Source organism: Silurus meridionalis, chromosome 4, assembly GCF_014805685.1.
Source record: "Silurus meridionalis isolate SWU-2019-XX chromosome 4, ASM1480568v1, whole genome shotgun sequence".
NCBI classification, from domain to species: Eukaryota; Metazoa; Chordata; class Actinopteri; order Siluriformes; family Siluridae; genus Silurus; species Silurus meridionalis.
The window spans coordinates 11,294,394-11,320,391 of record NC_060887.1 but is presented as its reverse complement, the minus strand read 5'-3'; the positions used below and the strand labels follow the sequence as shown (position 1 = coordinate 11,320,391).

Sequence of the window (25,998 nt, the reverse complement as noted above, 5' to 3'; positions counted from 1 at the left end):
CATTACAATTAATCTTCACTTGAGGTAAGAAACCTAAACCTGTTAGAGGATGACAATGCCCTGTTCACAAAGAACGCACCATTAAAATATGCTTTGCCAAGGGGAATTCCACTGGTCTGCATAGAGCCCTGACCTCAGCACCACTGAACAACTTTGATGTAAAACTGAATGGAGGCTGCACCCCCAAGCCTTTTCTTGTGACATCAGTGCGTATTCCTTAATAGTGCTTGGTGGTTAAATGGACAAATATCCAAAGCCATGTCCAAAAAGTTAAGTAAAAAGTATTTATAATATTATTATATATTATATAATATATATAAATAATAATATTATATTCTACAAACCCCATTCCAAAAAAGTTGGGACACTTTTTTGGTCAAATTGTGAATAAAAACAAAATGCAATGATGTGGAAGTTTCAAATTTTAATATTTTATTCAGAATACAACATATATGACATATCAAATGTTTAAACTGAGAAAATTTATCATTTTAAGGGAAAAATAAGTTGATTTAAAATTTCATGGCATCAACACATCTCAAAAAAGTTGGGACAAGGCCATGTTTGTGGCTTCTCCTCTTCTTTTTATACCAGTCTGCAAATGTCTGGGGACTGAGGAGACAAGTTGCTCGAATTTAGGAATAGGAATGTTGTCCCATTCTTGTCTAATACAGGCTTCTAGTTGCTCAACTGTCTGAGGTCTTCATCCTCTTGTGCCAAATGTTTTCTATGGGTGAATGATCTGGACTGCAGGCTGGCCATTTCAGTACCCGGATCCTTCTTCTACGCAGCCATGATGTTGTAAGTGATGCAGTATGTGGTCTGGCATTGTCATGTTGGAAAATGCAAGGTCTTCCCTGAAAGAGACGACATCTGGATGGGAGCATATGTTGTTCCAGAACTTAGATGTACCTTTCAGCATTGATGTTTCCTTTCCAGATGTGTAAGCTGCCCATGCCACATGCACTCATGCAACCCCATACCATCAGAAATGCAGGCATCTGAACTGAGCACTGATAACAACTTGGGTTGTTCTTTTCCTCTTTAGTCCTGATGACATGGCGTCCCAGTTTCCCAAAAAGAACTTTAAATTTTGATTCGTTTGACCACAGAACAGTTTTCCACTTTGCCACAGTCCATTTTAAATGAGCCTTGGCCCAAAAAAAACCCTGCGCTTCTGGATCATGTTTAGATATGGCTTCTTTTTTGATCTATATAGTTTTAGCCGGCAACGGCGTATGGCATGGTGGATCGTATTCACTGTCATTGTTTTCTGGAAGTATTCCTGAGCCCATGTTGTGATCTCCATTACAGTAGCATTCCTGAATGTGATGCAGTGCCGTCTAAGGGCCCGAAGATCACGAGCATCCCGTATGGTTTTCTGGCCTTGACCCTTACGCACAGAGATTGTTCCAGATTCTCTGAATCTCTGGATGATATTATGCACTGTAAATGATGATAACTTCAAACTTTTTGCAATTTTCCTCTGAGAAACTCCTTTCTGATATTGCTCCACTATTTTTCACAGCAGCATTGGGGGAATTGGTGATCCTCTGCCCATCTTGACTTCTGAGAGACACTGCCACTCTGAGAGGCTTTTTTTATACCCAGTCATGTTGCCAATTGACTTAATAAGTTGCAAATTGGTCCTCCAGCTGTTCCTTATATGTACATTTAACTTTTCCGGCCTCTTATTGATACCTGTCCCAACTTTTTTGGAACGTGTAGTTCTCATGAAATCCAAAATGAGCCAATATTTGGCATGACATTTCAAAATGTCTCACTTTCAACATTTGATATGTTATCTATAATCTATTGTGAAGAAAATATAAGTTTATGAGATTTGTACACAATTTTATTTTATTATTATATTATATATAAATATTATTTATAAATTGTTAGACAGCTTCAGGTTAAACTGAATGGTATCTAAAGTGATGAACCATCAATGGTGGTCCTCAATAATGTTGTTGTTGCTCAGTGGAAAAATTTACCCACCATTTCTGAAGGATTTAATTAAAAGTCTTCCAGAAGAATAGAGCTTATTATGACGAAGGAAGCTTTAAATCTGGAATAGCATATTCAGGAAACACTTATGCTGTAGTCAGGTGTTAACAAGCTGTTGGACACCTTCAGGATGAAATTGATTGATGGCTGCACAGTTCCCAGGCCACTTCTACTAATATTGGTTGCTCAATTGACAAATCCACCAAGCCATGTTCGAAGGATCTAGTGGAAGGTCTTCCAAGGAGACTCACCTATGCTGAGGTTAGGTGTACACAAAAACCTTAAGGGTGAAACTGATTGATGGCTGCAATAATGTTCTCATTGCTCAATGGACAAGTCCACCAAGCTATGTTATGGAGCTTATTATAATAGGGAAGAAAGACTCAAATCTAAAATTGGATATTCAGTAAACACACAGGTGTACACAGACATTTTAGCTTATATACTGTAGGCCTGGACTTTAATAATCATGTAAAGTTGAGGAAGCCAGTACAAGGCTTGAAGTGCACTCTACACTCTAGTTAAAGTTGAAGTACTGACTACAATTATTTACCCAAGTTAATAAAAGAAGTTTGGGCTCTGACATACTTAAGTAATAAGTAGCCATTACTGCTACACATTTTAGTGTCATGCTGGTAAATGAACCTCACATCATATTAATATTTTAATACAAATGTATTACAAATTTTGTTGTCTATTGAATATATCTCAGCTTAACAACCACAATTTAAAACGTGTAGAGAAAAGATGATGATGATCAAGAATGTTCTCAGTCATGTTCACACCACTGACTCCCCTGTCTCATCCATGTCCGCCATACTTCTTGTTGCCTTCTGACTTGCTCATTGTTAGCTCATGTCACCAAATAGATTCAAACTAAAGTCTGGTTTGAAAATGTAAGAAGTAAAAAAGTACAGATATTTGTGTCAAAAATGTAATGAGCCAAAGTAAAAAATAAATAAATAGTGAAGTAATGTAGTGAAATGTACTTAAGTACACTAACGATGAATTTGTACTCCATTACATCCCACCTCTATTGTGTAGCTCCCACCCCCTATACACCCTGCATCACACACACACACACACACACACACACACACACACCCTTCTTCCACTCAACTCTCACACTGCGTTGACTGGCGCTCAGGTCGGACACACCGGGAATGGGATCTTTGGCGAAGAAAAGCTTCCAATTTTTCCGCGTTTATGCCCTCCAGAGGCTCCTTTTTATTTTGCGGGAATAATTTCGGGTAAGACATTATACTCAAATGTGATGGGGGGGGACATGTGATAAAATGTAAAAAAGAAAAAGAAAAAAAGAAAAGAGAACGAATGGGATAATAAGTGCAATTGGGATTATGTAAAAGACTTTAAACATCACCCCTGATATCAAACATTGAAAAAAAAATTTTTTCCACTTTTGTTTTCACCAAGAATCATTTGTAGACATTAGGTATAAATAGTGATTAGAAAGTAACACGCAGGTTTAAAGCGCAGAAATAGAGAAAAGTTTCCTGAAAGTTGCTGTGGGTTTTTGTTTTATGGAGACAGCCATTGTGCATGAAGCTGTTTATCATGGCCAAGTGGTTTAAAGATTTCCCAACTTTGAAAACGGGCTCGGACAGGCTCCGATCGGCGTCTGAATCCGGAGCGCAGACGCGACCCAGAGTGGCGCTGAGCGGCGGAACTGGACCCAAACCGAGTCCGCGGAAGAACTCGGAGCACACAGGGGGGGTGGGTTCACTCCTGTCCGGCAGGAACCGAAAAAACTCTGCCGTCGAGTTGGGCCGAAACCATTCGAGTCCCGGCTCGGGGAAGGAAACCAAGATATGGGAGATTCTGATACCTGGCAAAAGTAAGAAGAACGTGAAGATGGAGGGCTTTGAGGACCACCGCACGCTGAGGACGAGCACCATCGCCGACGCGTACATGAGCCGCATGATCAAAGTGGACAAGCAGGACAAGTGGCAGGAGAAGAAATACAACAGCGCGGCTTCAGAAGGCACCGGGAGCGACGTGGAGCGCGGAAAAACACCTGTTAAAACCGAGACGGTCAGCAAACACTATCCATCCATCCATCCATCCATCCATCTATCTATCTATCTATCTATCTATCTATCTATCTATCTATCTATCTATCTATCTATCTGTCTGTCTGTCTGTCTGTCTGTCTGTCTGTCTGTCTGTCTGTCTGTCTGTAGGTCTGTCTGTCTGTCTGTCTGTGAATATACCATCATACATATACAGTGGGCATTTTAATGTTTTAGATAAACAAAGACTTCTGTTGTCTATCTATCTATCTATCTATCTGTCTGTCTGTCTGTCTGTCTGTCTGTCTGTCTGTCTGTCTGTCTGTCTGTCTGTCTGTCTGTCTGTCTGTCTGTCTTACTAATACTATACTACAAAACCTCAAGAGTGATTGAACTTTATATGTTAGCCTTATCAGCCAGACACTATTTCTGTTCTAATCCACCAAGAAAGTGTTCATTCTTAGAAGTAAGACTTCATGGATATGAGTACTGGAAAAAGTAGGAATTTATACTGCAAAATAATCTCCAAAAGGTGCTCATTGTGGTTATTGTGTTGGTGTTGAAGTCTGAAAAAGAAAAAACATGCAGAGATTTTGCATTGTGCATTTGGTCTTTGTCTCGGAAAAGCGCCCATTTAACATGTGAGCTCAAATTATTCATATGAGCTTGATCTCGTACGGAAGATAAAAGCCTTTGTTCCCTCTGAGGCATCGTTTTTTAAAGTGTGGTTTCTCTAATTTTCTTTTTCAACTCCTGTACTTCATTGCGAAATGTCTGTGGGAACCAAAAAGAAATTGGTTTTGTTATGAAAACCAAGATTGATATCTCCCTTCCAGCTTCCTTTGTTTTTAACCATATCCCCTCCAACACCCCATACACCCCCCACCACCACCACCACTACACGCACACAATTTAAAACACCCCCACCCCTTTCCCATTCCCTAGTCACTATGTGCTTGCATTACGGTCAGCTCAAGTAGAGTAGCAGGAGAGCAATCACAATGAGCAGAAACCTTTTCGTGCCACTCTTCCTGTCTCTATTCAGTCATCCTGCACACTCACAGACACAAACACACACACACACACACACACACACACACACACACACACACACACACACACACAAAGAGATCAGGCCTTGCCACCTTTCTTTCTTTTTCTGTCCAATGTCATTTTCAAACACAGATATGCCCAGGTGCACACACACCTACACACACCTCCACAAACGCAAATAGAGGAAGAATAGAATGCACACACAATACAATGTATCTTTTCTTTCCATCCCCAGTGAAGTCAGTGTTTGATGAATTATGTCACTTGACACACAGGCAGTAACTTCTCCCATAGATGGACTGGCCCTCCGGCTACTCTTTGAACATAATACCACAGAAATGAGACTCTCATGAAGTCAGGATAAAAAAGTCCAGGGGCGTTGGTGGTTGGTGGAGTGTGTATCTTTGGATACAGGGGGTGGGGTGGGGTGCAGGACTGGACAAGAGAAATATCTTCAAAGCTGCCTTTAAATATGCTTCAATGAGTGACAATGTGGTGCATATTACACAGCAATGTGTCTGTCTACAAGTGTTCATTCTGTGTGAATTAGGAGAAAAAAATGTAACACATTTGTTTAATCTTAAAAACCTTTTTTTTTTTTTTTAAACCAAGCGATTAAGCAACAGTATTACACTTTGGACAAAAGAGAGAACTGCAATCAATATTATCCAGTAATATCCAATACAATCCAGTTCTAGTATTGCTTCCATGGATCCAAATATTCAAGATTTCAAGTGTATATTTCCAAACAACAGCCAATTTACTGTGAAAAAAATGTAATATAGTACAATACAGAAGTAACTCATGTCAACATCTTTCTTCCGGTCAAAACAGCTGATTATCTTGGAGGACTACGCTGACCCGTTTGATGCTGAGAAAACAAAAGAGCAGAGAGAAGCTGAAAGAGAAGGAGAGAATGATGGATACATGGAGCCTTATGATGCCCAACTCATTATCACAGGTTCTCTGTCTTTTCATTTGCTCGCAATTTTCTGTTCTCTTGCTACACTATTTTCCCCATTTTCACCTTCTTACCCCTTTTTGACAACCGAACGAATGAAGGCAGACTTTCAGGGATTTAAAATCACAGCACCCTCTTGTAAATGTCGGTCTCCCCTCTCTCTCGGGTGGTTGCTACGGTGATGGTGTTGTGCAGGGACAATGGGTGCAGTTTCCTCTTTCTGCTTCCCGTTTCCTGTCTGTGTTTCCTTTGCCCCATTCTCTGGGCAGGAAGTTGACCCCTGCTGCCCCCCCTCCCTCCTCAGTTTGTTAGACTGTGTGAGAAAGCCCCCTCCTCTCCCAACAGTGACTTCCTAGAACTCAGGAAGTAGGTCTGCTAACCGAGCCAATCGCAAGCCGGGGCCGTCCTTCCCCTGGTACTGCCATTGTTTTCTCATACAATAGAGCAGACACAAAGTGACAGCAGACTAACACAGCTTGAAAGATGGAGCACTGTGCATTTGTTACTGTTCCCCTATTAAACCCACAATATGTACATTGTGTGCTACAAAAAAAACAAAAAACAACAAAAAAAAAAAAACCATAATGTTTCCTTACTCATTCAAGAGACTTTATCAACTAAAGTGATGAATTAAGTGCAGACATTTAAAAATGACTCTTAGTGGTGTGATAACTGATTATGAATGGCAATACTTTCAGTAAAAGCACACAATCATGATCTACACACAAAGGCTGTGGTAAGGGTATACGTTTTTGTTTTAAATGGCTTTACAGCATTAGAAATGACACCCTGCCATTGTCAAAGCTGTTATATTAAGTTTTGGTTTAAGATTGAGTTATAGAGTTCATATAGTTATTATTGCCTGTTGAATTGTTGTTTAATGCAAACCTTGATAACTAAAAAAAAATGATAAGCCATCTCTTGAGACCAAACACATTTTGTCAAGGAAAAAGTTTTTAGTCTACAATGAACCAAAATATTACTGTGCACATAAAATAATGAGCCTTATTTGTTTATTTAACTAACTAAAAAAAAACATATGACTTTCACCAAATTCTTAATAATAGCCTTCAACACATTAACAATAAATTGAACATTTTTTTAAACTTTTTTTTCCTTCGAATTATTCTATCAACAATGTGCCTAATAGGAAAATGCAGCTTTGTCTAGATCTGTCAAAACCTGGAATACATTAAAAGAAACCATTAGGCAGAATGCAGCTCCTAACTACTAGGGCTGAAACAAAGAAGGGGAAAAAGATAGACTGAAATTTCACCCTGTATAACTTTATAGATAAAAAATGATGCCAGGGCTCTTTTTGACAATGCTTTCAGTGATTCCCTATCCACTTTATCATAAAGAAACTCTTGGCGTTTATCCTGAATATTTGCGTGAAATATGAGTGAAATATCGATCATTTGAAAAAAGATTGATTTGTCAATTATGCGGCTCATAAATGAAATCAGTTAATTTGTCAATTGTAACATCAAATTCTCATTGCTGCAGCAAATAGTAAAAATGAAATCCTATTTAATGCACCCAGATTAAAGTTAGTTTACACCTAGGTGACTGAATCATCTCAAAGGTGACTGTTTCCTGCAGAGATTCGTCGTCGTGGGTCCAAGGATCTTCTGAAGGTGTGCGTGGTGTTGAACGGAGGAGAAGGAGAAGGCTCTGGATCCACACAGATCTATGACGTGCCGTATGAGGAAGTTCTGGAAGGCATCCCCCTGACCCGGCCCGAGTCTGACCCCCGACCACCTGCAGAGTACGAGCTTCCCTGGGAGTGGAAGAAGGAGCAGATTGTTCGAGTGCTTTCAGGTAAGTACAGCAGTTTTGCTCTGGTCCGGAATTTTACCAAACATGATTTATAACATGATTGCAAAAAAATTATAATAGTCCTGTCACATGACCTTCAGAAGATTCCCAAATCAAGTAAAAGGATTTTGAGTGTCTATTTCTTTAAATAGATTGTATTCATAATCAATGAATATAATCAGTGAACAACTTAAGGGTTCAATTCTTAGCTCAGGATTTTGCCTTTAAGAACTTTCTATGCATGTTCCCCCTGTCTACATGGGTCTTCATGTTTTTGGATTGCACTGGAAAGTCTGAATTTCCTCATTTTGTGTAAAAAGTGACAATAGGAGTAACAGTGATCTGGATGAACTGACTGAATGATGCATGAATTAGTGAGTGAGATGAAGCTATAAACATCAATTCTGAACCAGTATTTACTATTAAATTGAGATTACATAACCCACGTCAAATCTTTTTTTTAAAGAGGAACCTTCCTTTTTACAATCACATTGCTAATCAAAAGCAGTATCTGGCCAACAGCTGAGTACCAAACAGAACATGAAGATACCTTTTGTAGATAATTAAATTCAGGTGGTCATTCTTAATAAATATGAAAGAATAAAATGTAACAGGGATAAACGTATAGGGACACATCTATGACTTTATATTGCAAAGCTTTTTATTTCTGTGAAGCTGCTTTGTGACAATGTCCATGTTATAAAAAGTGCTATAAAAAAAAAAAAAAGGATTAAAATAGAATTAGATTGAAATATACTTTGTTTCATGTTTTTGGATCATAATATAAGATACCATGTTCTGATATAAAATCTATATAAAGTACTATTCTCTTGAAAGATGAATGAAAAGCCTCATTGCTCCAATGCATCTTTACACATTAGCTCAGTTTGATGGTGTGGAGAGACCGTGTAAAGAGGACATTGCCCCCATCGGTGTTAAACAGCAGACTCTGCGCTCGGTGAAAAGCTGGACACCCAAATCTCTGCGTCTGTCCCCTCCATCCTCCCCGAAAGCCAACCCGGACTCTGAGAGCCATAAAGTTGACCCCACCGTTCCCCTTGAGTTACAGAGGTGGGTGTATGTTTTAAATGTGTAAAATAGCACAAAGTGAAACATCTTTTACACGCCTTTGATATTATTATATGAACACCAGAATCAGTGTTGTTTAATGGTTTTAATTTTCATTAGTGCATTTGTAAAGCATTCCCCCTAACAACATATACTCTGTGGGCAAATATTTGTGGACACCTGACCATAGGATTTGTATGTGCTTTTTGAAAAATACATTCCACATTTAGTTTAGTTCTAAAAACCTCCACTCTCCTGGGAAGATGTTCCACTAGATTTTGGAGATTTGCGCTCATTTATCCAGAAAGGCATTAGTAAAGTGAGGTACTGATCTAGGTGAGGTGAGGAGGCCTGGGCTGCAGTCAGCATTCACATTCATTTCAAAGCTGTTCAATAGGGCTGAGGTCAGGCCACTCAAGATCTTTCACTCCAACCCATGCAAACCATACGTTATGTTTATGGAAGTGGCTGTGCACAGGGGCATTGTCATGCTGCAACAGGTTTGGGTTTTTTAAGTGAAGGAAAGGTTTTATTTTACAGCATTCAAAGGCATGCCATACAACTGTGTGCTTCGAACTGGCGATGTGGATGGAAAACACTACATATAACTGCAAAGATCTGGTGTACCAATACTTTTGTCCATGTGTTGTACAGTATATTGTATATCAACTAATGATGCTATGGGATGTCTGTAAAGAAACAAATGGTTTACTCAGATTACAGTGATGTATACATTTTAAAAGCAGCAATTGAAATGAATTGAGGCAACGATCATAAATAAATCGTTTTCAAAAAAGCACAGACAAACAGTGTGTAAAAATAAATAATAATCAAAAGTATATCAGGCTAGCAAGATGACTTGCCTGTAACTCTGATACTAAGAATATACTCTTTCTCTAAGTCATTATCATTCATTATTTAGCAGTAGGTACAGAACCCAGAGGATCCTGACAGTAGGATTAACTCAGTGGTTATGAAATCATATTGTATCATATTTAATCAGATTCAGTGGCATCGTTGCCTTAAGAAATTAAACCCCTAGTGTACACATCCAAAAAGTAATAGGATTTTATAAAAAAAAAAAAAAAAAAGTCGAAATGAATTAGTTTTGTAAGACAGGTTGTTCAAATTAAGAGCGAATTATGAGTTTGAGAGCAATGCAATCATTAATAAATTGTGCTTACACCCCGATTACAATCAAATGAATCCTGCTAGTAGACTGCTGACTCCGTCATTTTGTATGTGGATCAATCTTTCTTCATCATCATATTCTTGATGAGTGAAAAGAGGCATATTTGTGGCAAGAGCACTGCAGCCAATATTATGCAGTTTATCATGTCAGCTGTCTGAGAGGAATCACTTAAATGATAATAGCTATCAGATGCTCGCAACTAATATTATGTTTTGGGATTAAATCTTAAAAACATAGTTGTAGAGTAGGGCTGAATGTTTGAAATAATGATTGCTCTATTCTGGTTAATTTTTTTGCTCTCTTCTCATTTCTTTATGGTAGAGAGATTTAGTATGGGTTTAGGTTTACAACTCTCTCTCTCTCTCTCTCTCTCTCTCTCTCTCTCTCTCTCTCTCTCTCTTGCTCTCACACACTTTCTCTAGCTGGTATCATGGCAGCGTCAGTCGTCAAGAGGCTGAGGCTCAGCTGCAGAACTGCAAGGAAGCCAGCTTTCTGGTGCGTGACAGCGAATCAGCCACCAGCAAATACTCTATTGCTCTCAAGTAAGCCTCTCTTTATATATATATATATATATATATATATATATATATATATATATATATATATATATATATATATATATATATATATTTATATACACACAGGAAACAAATTAAAGGTCAAGGCAATTTGACTTACAAAGGTGTTATGCCAACACAATGCACAAAAGATTTTTCTTGGTATATATTCTTTAATTCAGTCTGTGGAACTGTCCTAAAGAAATGAACATGATGATTGCAGAGAGCCTGGTCCAACACTTTGTCTTAAAAGAAATTCCTATAGGTGTTCAATTGGGTTGGTTGTGATCTTGTGAAAAAACTATCTTATGAAGCCATTCAGCCACACTTCACCATAGCATCAGTCAGATGAAGAAGAACATTCTATCGATTTGCAGTGATGACTCCTTTTAAAAAGACAAAGTGGAGCCAAACCACACTTATGAAATGCACTCTGGAGTATAACAAAGCCATTGTTTGTTTGTTTTTTCCTTTCATTTATATGTTTGTGGGGTTGTAAGATGTTAAAAGTGACCTGACTAAGCATTTTTTAATAAGCTGATCTAAATGATATAAAGTCCTCCTTCTTCCTACCCCTCTCTTTCATTACTTCTCTATCTTCAGGACCAGCCAGGGTTGTGTGCACATTATTGTAGCCCAGACCAAAGAGTGTGGTTACACACTGGACCAGAGCAGCTGTGTGTTTCCCAGCATCCCTGAAGTGGTGCACCACTACTGCACCCAGCGTCTGCCCTTCACCGGAGCTGAGCACATGACCCTCCAACACCCTGTACCCCGTACACACTGATCATCTCCTAACACAAACACACATCTTTCTGCAGACACACGATGGAAAACTATACACTGCAGCTACTCCACCATAAATGACTCCACATAAATGTGCTCCAGCGGTCCTCTGCATGGAATCCATTACCATAATCCCAACCTAATACTCATCTTTCCTCCCTGTATGCATGTGTCTGTTTTAAATTAAAGAGAACGAGACTTCCAGTACTCTGTACTGTGTTCCCAAACCCTTATAGTAAGTCCTCTACTAACTTTTAATGATCCAAAAAAAATTTTTTCCCATATTGCTTAAATTTAGACACCATTATAGTTTAGTTTCTAATTTGTTTGGGAATGTTTCCTCCACATTCTTTTTATCTCCTCTTTATCCGGTGCCTTCTGGACCCTGCAACTGCGTTATGGTTCTAATCATCTCTCTACTTATAGTGTCTCTATTCTAATGACACTCCCGAGGCAGCAGAGGCACTATGAAACTCATTAGCTCCCCCCAATGACTGCAACCACACACTGCAACAAAATGGACTCCGTAATTACGATGACTACAGAATTACCTGTTAAAATACTTACCTTGATGACTGTGCGTATATAAGAGCCAAATCTTGTTTCTGTTGCTCATTTGTCGAGTCATTCTTTTATTTGATGTCTCGTTATTATAAGAAATCCTCAAGAATTGACAGCAGGACAATCGTGTTGGCTAATGTCAGCTGCTTGCTCAGTAAACTAGCTCAAGTGATTGGCCCATTTGCTTGTATGCCCTTTTCTGCTGATTGAGCAGTCATGTTTGTGGTGTTAAGGTTTTGTTGCGTATGCACTCAAGGTCGACTAGTGTCAGAGGATGTGGCTGCTGCTGGGGAGTGCACCCCTCTAATTGATTTTACACATTAAATATACTTTCGATATGAAATTTTTTTCAAGCATGTTATGTTGAAATTTTAAAAAGGGAACATGCCCATGACGTAATGATGCAATTGCAAGTTTAGAAAATTGTTACCTTTGTACAATTTAAGATCATGCAAAGCCTTAAATAAAGATTGTGATTGAAAATATGACTATTTTATATATAATGTGACGTATAAGGCTGAATATTAATATCTCTTTGTCACACACTGTCACCCAACCTGACATGCAGAATTGGTTGTGTGCATCCCCTAGAACTGTGAAATCGATGACACTGAAACAGGCCGTCTCCATCTCATACTGTACGTGTGTACAAGATCATACACACAAGCTATGTTCACAGATGTCCAGAATGCATGAGATGAAAGCCTAATTGAAAAACAGTGTTTGCACAAAAGCGAAGTGAGTGTGTGTGTGTGTGTGTGTGTGTGTGTGTGTGTGTGTGTGTGAGAAAAAAAGAGCTTGCACATGTCAGATTTTTTTGCTCCATTACAGATGACGAGTTTGCAATGCTGAAAAAGTAAATGAAAGCTGTTACTACACTGTAGTAGTAAATAAGAACAGATATGAGAAATACACTGAAGAACCCCCCTCTCCATGCAGATGGAAAATATGAGCCTATTTTACATCTGCAAGTCACAATATATCTCCCTTTACAGAGAATAGAGTATGGCCAGGTAGCCAGACAAGCTATTGTTTTACAGTCATGGCCATTCATATTGATAAACAGGTAGTTCAGTTCATTCTAAATCAAGCAGTAGTTCTTTGGTGATTGTTGTAACTGTAGAGACAGAACTGGCTGAGTTCACACAAAAACAAACAAGCATGCAAACATGGGGTGTATTTCTGGATGATAAACATTTGTGTGAGGCAGGTGGATTTAAGATCCCATATCTTAAATCAAGTTTTAATCTAATTGAGGACAAGCACATTTTCAGATTAACATTTTGTACATGTGCATAAATTGTGTTTGGTTTTCAAATTAAAAGCATGCTGCAGGTTTTACTGAAATGATTGGTGGAACCCATTTCAGCTCATGGTGAACTCTATTATGTGCAAAGAACTTGTGAACTGGAACATTGGATTGGGTTGACATGAAAGGCAGTGGATTCCCCACCCAGTGGAAACCCTTCACAAAAGTCCACCATGTGACTGCATCAGGCCAAAATCTCTATTCCTCCATTCCTGACTGAAAAATGCAATGAAGTACTGCTGCCTCTTTTACATCCCTGAATGCATTGTTGCTGATCATTTTGTAGAAATGGAGTAAGAAGTGACATAATATTACTAAATAGATTTGTGCAATGACTGCTGATAAAAACACAAATAATGAACTTTAAATGATTTATTTACAAAAAACAAAGAACATTTAATTTAGGAAAAATTTAACAAAAAAAAAAAAAAAACACACACAAAAAACAAAAAAAAACCTCCAGCAAATGTGCGTTTAGAATTTAATGACGACATCCCCCTAAAAACAAATACAAAAATAAAGAAAAAACATTTCAATATAGTAATAAAACATTTCCCTCAGTATGTGGACAGCAGCAGAGTCACTGCACTACAACATACATTTCTGTAGGTTAGTTTTCATAAATATCCATTCTTTTTACAAAATCTGTTATTTTCTATATAAGAAAACACACATTACATAAGAAACCATACTGATAACAAACATGAATATATAAAATTGACTACTTTTTACACAGGTTTAAACACGTGAAAGTTACAATTTGTGTGTGCGTGAATTTATACACACAGTGCATATATATATTTTTTTCACATTAATGTTCATATACTATTATCCAATTATGATCCAAAAATGTAAAAATAGACACTTCAGAAGATTAGGAGCTTTAATTATATGATATGCAGACAATTAACAGTTTCATTCTGTTGTACTGAACCTGCTTTTTTTTCTTAATATGTACAATGTCCCACGATCATTAGAATAGTGCTTACAGTTATTTTTTATAAAATTACTTTTTTTTGGTGAAGCTACAAATAAATGTATTACCTCTGGTTCGACCTCCAGCAGCGAAATGGACACAGTTGTATTCCAGGACATTGTATACAGGTCTTCTTTTCTTTGCTATACACACTTTTAATGAATGATTGAAAATGAATGATCTCCTTGACCACTTCACAGCAGTAAACGCCAGCATGATGGTATCCTAGGCTTGATCCCCCGCAACCGCTCGCTCTTTTGACCAGGAACAGGTCTCCAAGCTTTAGGTCTAACGTCAATTCCTGATCCTGCCATTTGATTATTGCGAACCCTTCCAGTGCACATCCAAGGGCAATCAAAAACTTGTCCTACAAAATAAATTATCCAACACAGGGAATATTTTCAGCTAAAAGTGTAAAACTGTGTCTAAGGATTGTGCATTAACACAAACATTCATAATATGTCTAATCATGTCTACTTATTTTTTAAATGTACTTCATTTTAATACATATTTATTTAAACAAATCCTGCTTTAGATACATAAACTACAAAAATAAAATGTTAATAAAATCTATAATGTAGCATTCTGTAGTATCTTCTTAACATCAATAAAACAAAGTATATTTTCATACTGAATTTGAATTGTGTCTGAATTACTAGTTACTGCCAGTCTATTTGTGTGAGTTTGAGGTTTCAGGGGCTGCTGTAACTATAAAGTCAGGGCTTTGTGAGTTTCCACACAACACACATTTACATGGTTGTAGTTTTAGCAGATTATAAACATTGTTACACCCTTTTTGACCTTTAATAATTATAATAATACAATTTAATTTCATTCATTGTAGTTGTTAAACTGATTTGTCAAACTTAAATCATATATTTTTTTATATATAAATATCATCCTGCCCTCAATAATATGAAGTCTGCCAGTACCCCTTGCTGAAAAGCAGCCCCAAACCATGATGCTTCCACCCCCAAACTTAACTGTTGGTATGGTGTTCTTGGGGTGGTGGGCAGTGCCATTTCTTCTCAAAACATGGTGTGTAGAATGACTGTCAAAAAGTTCAATTTTGCTTTCATCTGACCATACTATAGTCTCCCAATAATCTACAGGCTTCTCCAAATGCTTTTTCGCAAACTTTAACCGAGCCTCAACATGCTTTTTGTTCAGCAATGGAGTCTTGCATAAAGAGCGTGCATGGATGCCATGGCAGTTCAGTGCATTGCTTATAGTTTTCTTTGAAACAACAGTACCTGCTGATGCAAGGTCTTCCTGAAGTTCTGCCCGAGTGGTTTTCGGCACTTGGCAAACTGTCCTGATTATTCATACTGTATGTACAAACTGTATTTTATTTTTATATATTTTGATTTTTTTTATGTTTATTTTTCACATGACTGCACAAGCTATTTAGAGATTTTATTTAGGAGAATTTGACCTAGTATCACAGAACACAGCATCGGCGTGTACACCGACAAGTTATTAAAATTATGACATTATAACAGCAGTTATTATCTCTTTGTCGTGGGTGGGATATATTAAGTGTCAGGATCTTCAGGGCAGACAGCGCGCACTTCCGGTTCCGCGACGCGCATTTCCGGGTCGGCGGCCATCTTGGCGTTTTTCCCGCGCCTCCCGGTATTTAAGGACACCAAAGACGTTAACTTGGCGCTCCGGCACCATTCTGCCTTTCCGTTACCCGGTTTCAACGCTGGACTTTCTTCTTCTTCTTCTTCTTCTTCTTCTTCTTCTTCTTCTTCTTCTTCTTCTTCTTCTTCTTAATAATAATAATATTTTTTATTTTGTTTTTTGTTTGTGTTTCTGCCCTCGCTGTATTTGTCAGTTTGCTGGCTAAGATATTTTTTTTTTACTGTTTTTTTTTCGGTATTGTTTTTGCCTTGATAATCTGGCCGTGCACCGTGTCCCAAGAGTTTCTGACCGTAAGTAAACATTTTGTTGTGAAATGGGCAATTGTAATGATTTGAGCAGGTGTGATAAGGGCTGTGGTTGCCAGAACTTTACAGTGAAAAATACGCTAAGAACGTTATTGGTAGTACAGGATTGCACACATTGTACTGTATATTTTTCTGATTTTTATTTTTTTTTACGGTTTAAAACCGCTGAAATGCGAGAAAGCAAACAGTATTCAGCCAATCAAATTCTTTACCCACTGGCGCCAAGGTGCAACGTGTATCATGATTAGATGATGCTTAACGGTTACCTTTTCAAATGCTTGTTGAATTATTTTTTTTTTTTTTTTTTTTTTTTTTTGAAACAAACTCCTGAGGACAGAGACAAAACGGAACTGAATTTCAGAAATATCGTTTCACATCCTAAACATTTTAAAATCAATGTTAATTTTAGCAGAACAATATTTCAGTTCCTCAAAATCAAATGTCAAGGTGGACATTTAAGTGTTTTAGGCAGACAATTTAAGCAAACTTTTTTTTTTTTTCTTCTTAAAATAAAGCCCTATTTGGACGGGACTAGTTTTCCGTCGGCTGAAACAAATTCTGTCATTTCATGTATGGATTCGGACGGGACTAACATCTCCGTGTTTATTACGGAGGTAGGAGTGTCTGTGTTTTACATGTGGGCGTGGCACAAGACCTCTACATCCATTATTGGTGCGCAGAAATTTGAATACCGGCACGCTAGGGTTAGTACGGTAGTTCACGTTGACCAAAACACAAGTAAACGCGTTTTGGAAAAAAACCTTTTCGCCAAGCAGACATTCGCATTCGGACGGGATTAGATTTCTCAGATGAGCGCCGAGTTTGCTGGAAAAACAGTAGGTAATTTGCTCTGGAATTTTTACAGAGGTCGTGTGAGGAAAAAGACAGACATGGCAGATTCGGACGGGATTAAAATCACAAAGTACCTCTGTGAAACAGAAATTTCTCTAACGACCCCCTGTAAAACTAGTCCCGTCCGAATAGGGCTTTACTCTGTAAGTCTAATTACAGTTTTCACTGTAAATACTACTGTTATTGCAAGTTTTTTGAAATCTGGTTTTATCCTGTAGCATTTATACTGTTACTGTTAAATTTACGAACATTTTTAGTGTAGTACAAAATGCTACATTATAGATGTTTAACATTTTATTAAGTAAAATGAATATGAATTAAAATAAAATTCATAAAAAAAAAATAGACATGATTAGACATTATGAATGTTTGTGTTAATGCACAATCCTTAGTCACAGTTTTACACTTTTAGCTGACAATATTCTGTGTTGGATAAATTCTTTTGTAGAGCACGATTAGGATCGGCCTTGGAAACACACCTGAAGTGTTTAAAATCATCAAACAGGAGGATCAGGAACTGGAAGAACAACTTAAAATTGGAGACCTGATCCTGGTCCCAAGACACAGCCAATGCGTGGTGTCAGCCACTGGCTATTATCACGCTGGTGTTTATTTTTCTGATGTGGACCAGAACATCTGGTCCCAAGATCTCGCCCAGGGATGGGCAAACTTGACTCACGGGCCACAATGGGCATTAAAATTTGACAGAGGGGCATATACATACACACGCACACACGAATATACACGCACACACGCATATACACGCACGCATACATACACAAGCGCACGCACACATACATACACGCACGCACGCACGCACGCACATACATACACGCACGCACGCACACATACATACACGCACGCACGCACACTCGCGCACGCCCTCATACATACATACATACACACACGCACGCACGCATATACACACACACGAATATACACGCACACACGCATATACACGCACGCATACATACACAAGCGCACGCACATACATACACGCACGCACGCACGCACGCACGCACGCACATACATACACGCACGCACGCACGCACATACATACACGCACGCACGCACACTCGCGCACGCCCTCATACATACATACACGCACGCACGCATATACACACACGAATATACACGCACGCATACATACACAAGCGCACGCACATACATACACGCACGCACGCACATACATGCGCACGCACGCACACTCGCGCACGCCCTCATACATACATACACGCACGCACGCACATACATGCGCACGCACGCACACATACATGCGCACGCACGCACACATACATACACGCACGCACGCATATACACACACGAATATACACGCACGCATACATACACAAGCGCACGCACATACATACACGCACGCACGCATATACACACACGAATATACACGCACACGCATATACACGCACGCATACATACACAAGCGCACGCACATACATACACGCACGCGCACGCACACATACATGCGCACGCACGCACACTCGCGCACGCCCTCATACATACATACACACGCACACACGAATATACACGCACACGCATATACACGCACGCATACATACACAAGCGCACGCACATACATACACGCACGCACGCATATACACACACGAATATACACGCACGCATACATACACAAGCGCACGCACATACATACACGCACGCACGCATATACACACACGAATATACACGCACACGCATATACACGCACGCATACATACACAAGCGCACGCACATACATACACGCACGCGCACGCACACATACATGCGCACGCACGCACACTCGCGCACGCCCTCATACATACATACATACACACACACGAATATACACGCACACACGCATATACACGCACGCATACATACACAAGCGCACGCACACATACATACACGCACGCACGCACGCACACATACATACACGCACGCACGCACGCACACATACATACACGCACGCACGCACACTCGCGCACGCCCTCATACATACATACACACGCACACACGAATATACACGCACACACGCATATACACGCACGCATACATACACAAGCGCACGCACACATACATACACGCACGCACGCACGCACGCACACATACATACGCACGCACGCACACATACATACACGCACGCACGCACACTCGCGCACGCCCTCATACATACATACATACACGCACGCACGCATATACACACACGAATATACACGCACGCATACATACACAAGCGCACGCACACACATACACGCACGCGCACGCACACATACATGCGCACGCACGCACACTCGCGCACGCCCTCATACATACATACATACACACACACACACACGCATATATACACAGACATACACACGCATGCATACACACATACATATATATATATATATATATATACATGCACACATCAGCGGGGATCAGCGAGGATTATCACGCTGGTGTTTATTTTTCTGATGTGGACCAGAACATCTGGTCCCAAGATCTCGCCAGGGATGGGCAAACTTGACTCACGGGCCACAATGGGCATTAAAATTTGACAGAGGGCATATACATACACACGCACACACGAATATACACGCACACACGCATATACACGCACGCATACATACACAAGCGCACGCACACACATACACGCACGCACGCACGCACATACATACACGCACGCACGCACACATACATACACGCACGCACGCACACTCGCGCACGCCCTCATACATACATACATACACACACGCACGCACGCATATACACACACGAATATACACGCACGCATACATACACAAGCGCACGCACACATACATACACGCACGCACGCACACATACATGCGCACGCACGCACACTCGCGCACGCCCTCATACATACATACATACATACATACACACACACACACACGCATATATACACAGACATACACACGCATGCATACACACATACATATATATATATATATATATATATACATGCACACATCAGCGGGGGATCAGCGAGGGATTATCACGCTGGTGTTTGTTTCTCTGATGTGGACCAGAACATCATCCATTTTACAAGTAAATCTCCATGTAATGTTCAATATAAATGACACAACAATTTAATGTTTATTTAACTTAATATATTGGTGTATACATTAGAGCATCTCAGGCTTTTAATAAAAAAAAAAACATTAAACACCTAAAGTCTAATCATTAAATCACAATGTAGAGATTATTGCCCTTGTACTGAATTCCATGTTTATGTGGCCATTTAACACTTAACTGCTTCTGTCTATCTCAGCCCCCTTCATTCCTGTAGCATCACAATAAACATGAAAAAACAAACAACTATTTAATACTATATAACGTTAAATACCATACATATTTTTTTTTTTTTACAGCAAAACACATACTTCTGCTCCCTTTCAGGTAAAGAAGTGGGAACAGAGCCAATAAACGTGTTCTGTCAAGGCAACAGATACATTGTGTATGGACAAGAAGCGGGGATTCCCCATGACTTATTTGAAAGAGTGAGTGCAGCACTGAGGAGAAATCCAAAGTATGATCTCCTCAAATACAACTGCGTCCATTTCGTTCTGGAGTTGCTGAGGGGCGAACCAGAGGTAATACATTTATTTGTGGCTTCACCAAAAATAAAATAAAAACTAACTGTAAGCACTATTCTAATGATCGTGGGATATTGTACATATTAAGGGGGGAAAAAAAACCAGGTTTAGTACAACAGAATGAAACTGTTAATTTTCTGCATATAATTAAAGCTCTTAATCTTCTGAAGTGGCTATTTTTACATTTCTGGATCAAATGTCATACTCGTTTTGCATCATATTCCGTTCCATAATTGGATAATAGTATATGAACATTAATGTGGGGGAGAAAAAAAAGAAAAAAAAAAAAATATATATATATATATATATAAATGCACTGTATGTATAACTACATGCACACACAAATTGGAACTTTCACTTGTTTAAACCTGTGTAAAAAGTAGTAAAATTCTATATTTGCTATCAGTATGGTTTCTTATGTAATGTGTGTTTTCTTATATAGAAAATAACAGATTTCGTAAAAAGAATGGCTATTTCTGAAAACTAACCTACAGAAATGTATGTTGTTGTGCAGTGACTCTGCTGCTGTCCACATACTGAGGGAAAATGTTTTATTAGTATATTTAAATGTCTTTTCTTTTTGTATTTGGTTTTTAGGGGGATGTCGTCATCAAATTCCCAACACACATTTGCTGTGGTGTGGGGTGTTTATTTATTTATTTTTTTTAATTAATTTATATTTTTCCCTAAATTAAATGTTTTTTGTAAATAAATTGTTTAAAGTTAAGTATTTGTGTTTTTATCAGCAGTCATTTCCCAAATCTATTTAGTAATATTATGTCACTTCTTACTTCCTACATTTCTATAAAATGATCAGCAACAATGCATTCAGGGATGTAAAAGAGGCAGCAGTACTTCATTGCATTTCCCAGTCAGGAATGGAGGAATAGAGATTTTGGCCTTAGAAGGTTTGGCCTGATGCAGTCACATGGTGGACTTCTGTGAAGGGTTTCACTGGGTGGGGAATCCACTGCCTCCCAATCCAATGTTCCAACCCAATCCAATGTTCCAGTTCTGAACTGAACTACCTGTTTATCAATATAAATGGCCATGACTGTAAAACAATAGCTTGTCTGGCTACCTGGCCATACTCTATTCTCTGTAAAGGGAGATATATTGTAACTTACAGATGTAAAATAGAAAGGGGGAGTTGTTTAGTGTATTTCATATATCTGTTCCTCTTATTTACTACTACAGTGTAGTAACAGCTTTCATTCACTTTTTCAGCATTGCAAACTTGTCATCTCTAATGAAGCAAAAATCTGACATGTGCAGGCTCTTTTTCTCACACACACAAACACACACACGCACTATTTCAATTAGGCTCTCATCTCATGCATTCTGGACATCTGTGAACATAGCTTGTGTGTGTGATCTTGTACACACGTATAAGATGGAGACGGCCTGTTTCGGTATCATTGATTTTTACAGTTCTAGGGGATGCACACAACCAATTCTGTATGTGAGGCATTTCAGGTTGGTTGACAGTGTAGTGTGTGAGAAAGAGAGATTATTATTTAGCCTTATACGTCATATATAAAAGTCATATTTTCAATCTTTATTTTTAAACTTTATTCATTAAATCTTTATTTAAGGGTTTGCATGATCTTAAATTGTACAAAGGTAACAATTTTCTAAACTTGCAATTGCATCATTATGTCATGGGCATGTTCCCTTTTTAAAATTTCAACATAACATGTTTGGGGGGGAAAAAAATGTCATATCGAAAGTATATTTAATGTGTAAAATCAATTAGAGGGGTGCACTCCCCAGCAGCAGCCACATCCTCTGGCACTAGATGACCTTGAGTGCATACGCAACACAAAACCTTAACAACACAAACATGACTGCTCAATCAGCAGAAAAGGGCATACAAGCAAATGGGCCAATCATTTGAGCCAGTTTACTGAGCAAACAGCTGACATTAGCCAACTCGATTGTCCTGCTGTCAATACTTGAGGATTTCTTATAATAATGAGACATCAAATAAAAGAATGACTCGACAAATGAGCAACAGAAGATTTGGCTCTTATATACGCACAGTCATCAAGGTAAGTATTTTAACAGGTAATTCTGTAGTCATCGTAATTACGGAGTCCATCTTGTTGCAGCTAATGAGTTTAAGTGCCTCTGCTGCCTCGGGAGTGTCATTAGAATAGAGACACTATAAGTAGAGAGATGATTAGAAGCCTAACACAGTTGCAGGGCCCAGAAGGCACTGGATAAAGAGGAGATAAAAAGAATGTGGAGGAAACATTCCCAAACAAATTAGAAACTAAACTATAATGGAGTGTCCAAATTTAAGCAATATGGGAAAAAAATCATTTTTGGATCATTAAAATTTAGTACAGGACTTACTATAAGGGTTTGGGAACACAGTACAGAGTACTGGAAGTCTCGTTCTCTTTAAATTAAAACACAGACACATGCATACAGGGAGGAAAGATGAGTATTAGGTTGGGATTATGGTAATGGATTCCATGCAGAGGACCGCTGGAGCACATTTATGTGGAGTCATTTATGGTGGAGTAGCTGCAGTGTATAGTTTTCCATTGTGTGTCTGCAGAAAGATGTGTGTTTGTGTTAGGAGATTATCAGTGTGTACGGGGTACAGGGTGTTGGAGGGTCATGTGCTCAGCTCCGGTGAAGGGCAGACGCTGGGTGCAGTAGTGGTGCACCACTTCAGGGATGCTGGGAAACACACAGCTGCTCTGGTCCAGTGTGTAACCACACTCTTTGGTCTGGGCTACAATAATGTGCACACAACCCTGGCTGGTCCTGAAGATAGAGAAGTAATGAAAGAGAGGGGGATGAAGAAGGAGGACTTTATATCATTTAGATCAGCTTATTTAAAAATGCTTAGTCAGGTCACTTTTAACATCTAACAACCCCACAAACATATAAATGAAAGGAAAAAACAAACAATGGCTTTGTTATACTCCAGAGTGCATTTCATAAGTGTGGTTTGGTTCCACTTTGTCTTTTTAAAAGGAGTCATCACTGCAAATCGATAGAATGTTCTTTTTCATCTGACTGCTGCTATGGTGAAGTGTTTCTATCCTGTCGTGAGCCTCTTCATCCACAGTGCGGCTGAATGGCTTCATAGGATTGTTTTTTCACAAGATCACAACCAACCCAATTGAACACCTATAGGAATTTCTTTTAAGACAAAGTGTTGGACCAGGCTCTCTGCAATCATCATGTTCATTTCTTCAGGACAGTTCCACAGACTGAATTAAAGAATATATACCAAGAAAAATCTTTTGTGCATTGTGTTGGCATAACACCTTTGTAAGTCAAATTGCCTTGACCTTTAATTTGTTTTCTGTGTATATATATATATATATATATATATATATATACACACACAGGAAACAAATTAAAGGTCAAACAATTGTTTCTAAAATATTATATATATATATATATATATATATATATATATATATATATATATATAAAGAGAGGCTTACTTGAGAGCAATAGAGTATTTGCTGGTGGCTGATTCGCTGTCACGCACCAGAAAGCTGAGCCTCAGCCTCTTGACGACTGACGCTGCCATGATACCAGCTTGAGAAAGTGTGTGAGAGCGAGAGAGAGAGAGAGTTTTAAACCTAAACCCATACTGAATCTCTCTACCATAAAGAAATGAGAAGAGAGCAAACAAATTTACCAGAATAGAGCAATCATTATTTCAAACATTCAGCCCTACTCTACAACTACGTTTTTAAGATTTAATCCCAAAACATAATATTCGTTGCAAACATCAGATATCTATTATCATTTAAGTGATTTCTCTCAGACAGCTGACATGATAAACTGCATAATATTGGCTGCAGTGCTCTTGCCACAAATATGCCTCTCTTCGCTCATCAAGAATATAATGATGAAGAAAGATTGATCCACATACAAAATGACGGAGTCAGCAGTCTGCTAGCAGGATTCATTCGATTGTAATCGGGGTGTCAGCAAAATTTATTAATGATTGCATTGCTCTCAAACTCATAATTCGCTCTTAATTTGAACAACCTGTCTTACAGAACTAATTCATTTCGACTTTTTTTTTTATAAAATGCTATTACTTTTTGGATGTGTACACTAGGGGTTTAATTTCTTAAGGCAACGATGCCACTGAATCTGATTAAATATGATACAATATGATTTCATAACCACTGAGTTAATCCTACTGTCAGGATCCTCTGGGTTCTGTACCTACTGCTAATTTGTGAATGATAATGACTTAGAGAAAGAGTATATTCTCAGTGTCATAGTTACAGGCAAGTCATCTTGCTAGCCTGATATATTTTTGCTTATTATTCATTTTAAGTACTTTATATAGATTTAATATCATAACATGGTATCTTATATTGTGATGCAAAAACATGAAACAAAGTATATTTCAATCCAATTTTATTTTAATTCTTTTTTTTATGTATAGCCCGTTTTATACCATGGACATTGTCACAAAGCAGCTTCACAACAATAAATAGCTTTGCAATATAAAGTCATAGATGTGTCCCTATACGTTTATCCCTGTTACATTTTATTCTTTCATATTTATTAAGAATGACCACCTGAATCGAATTTTATCTACAAAAGGTACCTTAATTCATCTTCATGTTCTGTTTAGTACTCAGCTGTTGGCCAGATACTTATTGTAAAAAGGAAGGTTCCTCTTTAAAAAAAGATTTGATGTGGGTTATGTAATCTCAATTTAATAGTAAATACTGGTTCAGAATTGATGTTTATAGCTTCATCTCACTCACTCATGCATCAGTCAGATCACTGTCACTCGTATTGTCACTTTTTACATAAAATGAGGAAATTTAAACTTTCCAGTGCAACCCAAAAACATAAAGGAGACCCAGGTAGACAGGGGGAACATGCATAGAAAGTTCTTAGGGGCAGAATCCTGAGCTAAGAATTAAACCCTTAAGTTGTTCCTTGATTATATTAATTAATTATGAATACAATCTACCGGTATTTAAAAAAATAGACACTCAGAATCCTTTTACTTGATTTGGGAATCTTCTGGAGGTCATGTGACAGGACTATTATAATTTTCTTGCAATCATGTTATAAATCATGTTTGGTAAAATTCTGGACCAGAGCAAAACTGCTGTACTTACCTGAAAGCACTCGAACAATCTGCTCCTTCTTCCACTCCCAGGGAAGCTCGTACTCTGCAGGTGGTCGGGGGTCAGACTTGGGCCGGGTCAGGGGGATGCCTTCTAGAACTTCCTCATACGGCACGTCATAGATCTGTGTGGATCCAGAGCCTTCTTCTTC

At 38.6% G+C, this 25,998-nt stretch overlaps 2 protein-coding genes and 1 long non-coding RNA gene across 5 annotated transcripts; 2 read left to right on the top strand and 1 right to left on the bottom strand.

Moving 5' to 3' along the window:
• The first annotated feature begins 3,105 nt into the window (after positions 1-3,105).
• LOC124384993 (SH2 domain-containing adapter protein E-like) lies at positions 3,106-12,518 on the top strand. Of its 2 annotated transcripts, none has more exons than XM_046848034.1 (6): positions 3,106-4,059; positions 5,925-6,051; positions 7,654-7,872; positions 8,751-8,940; positions 10,552-10,624; positions 11,290-12,518. In XM_046848034.1, exons 1-6 carry the CDS (start codon positions 3,568-3,570, stop codon positions 11,383-11,385), a joined length of 1,197 nt encoding a protein of 398 aa, XP_046703990.1. In that variant the 5' UTR covers positions 3,106-3,567; the 3' UTR covers positions 11,386-12,518. The 2 variants fall into 2 exon arrangements, with proteins under 2 accessions (XP_046703990.1, XP_046703989.1); XM_046848033.1 differs by having other exon boundaries at positions 10,552-10,671.
• Positions 12,519-15,414: 2,896 nt separating this feature from the next.
• LOC124384994 lies at positions 15,415-21,439 on the top strand. 2 transcript variants are annotated; one of them, XR_006925659.1, is made up of 3 exons: positions 15,415-16,255; positions 20,516-20,709; positions 21,310-21,439. It is a non-coding gene; the product is annotated as an uncharacterized LOC124384994 (long non-coding RNA). The 2 variants fall into 2 exon arrangements; XR_006925660.1 differs by lacking the exon at positions 15,415-16,255 and adding an exon at positions 20,000-20,164.
• Positions 21,440-23,051: 1,612 nt separating this feature from the next.
• LOC124384957 (SH2 domain-containing adapter protein E-like) lies at positions 23,052-24,286 on the bottom strand. Its single transcript, XM_046847981.1, has 2 exons — positions 24,183-24,286; positions 23,052-23,490 (listed from the first exon to the last, which is right to left on the bottom strand). The coding sequence occupies exons 1-2, from the start codon at positions 24,269-24,271 to the stop codon at positions 23,307-23,309; spliced, it is 273 nt and encodes a 90-aa protein (XP_046703937.1). The 5' UTR covers positions 24,272-24,286; the 3' UTR covers positions 23,052-23,306.
• Positions 24,287-25,998: the final 1,712 nt, after the last annotated feature.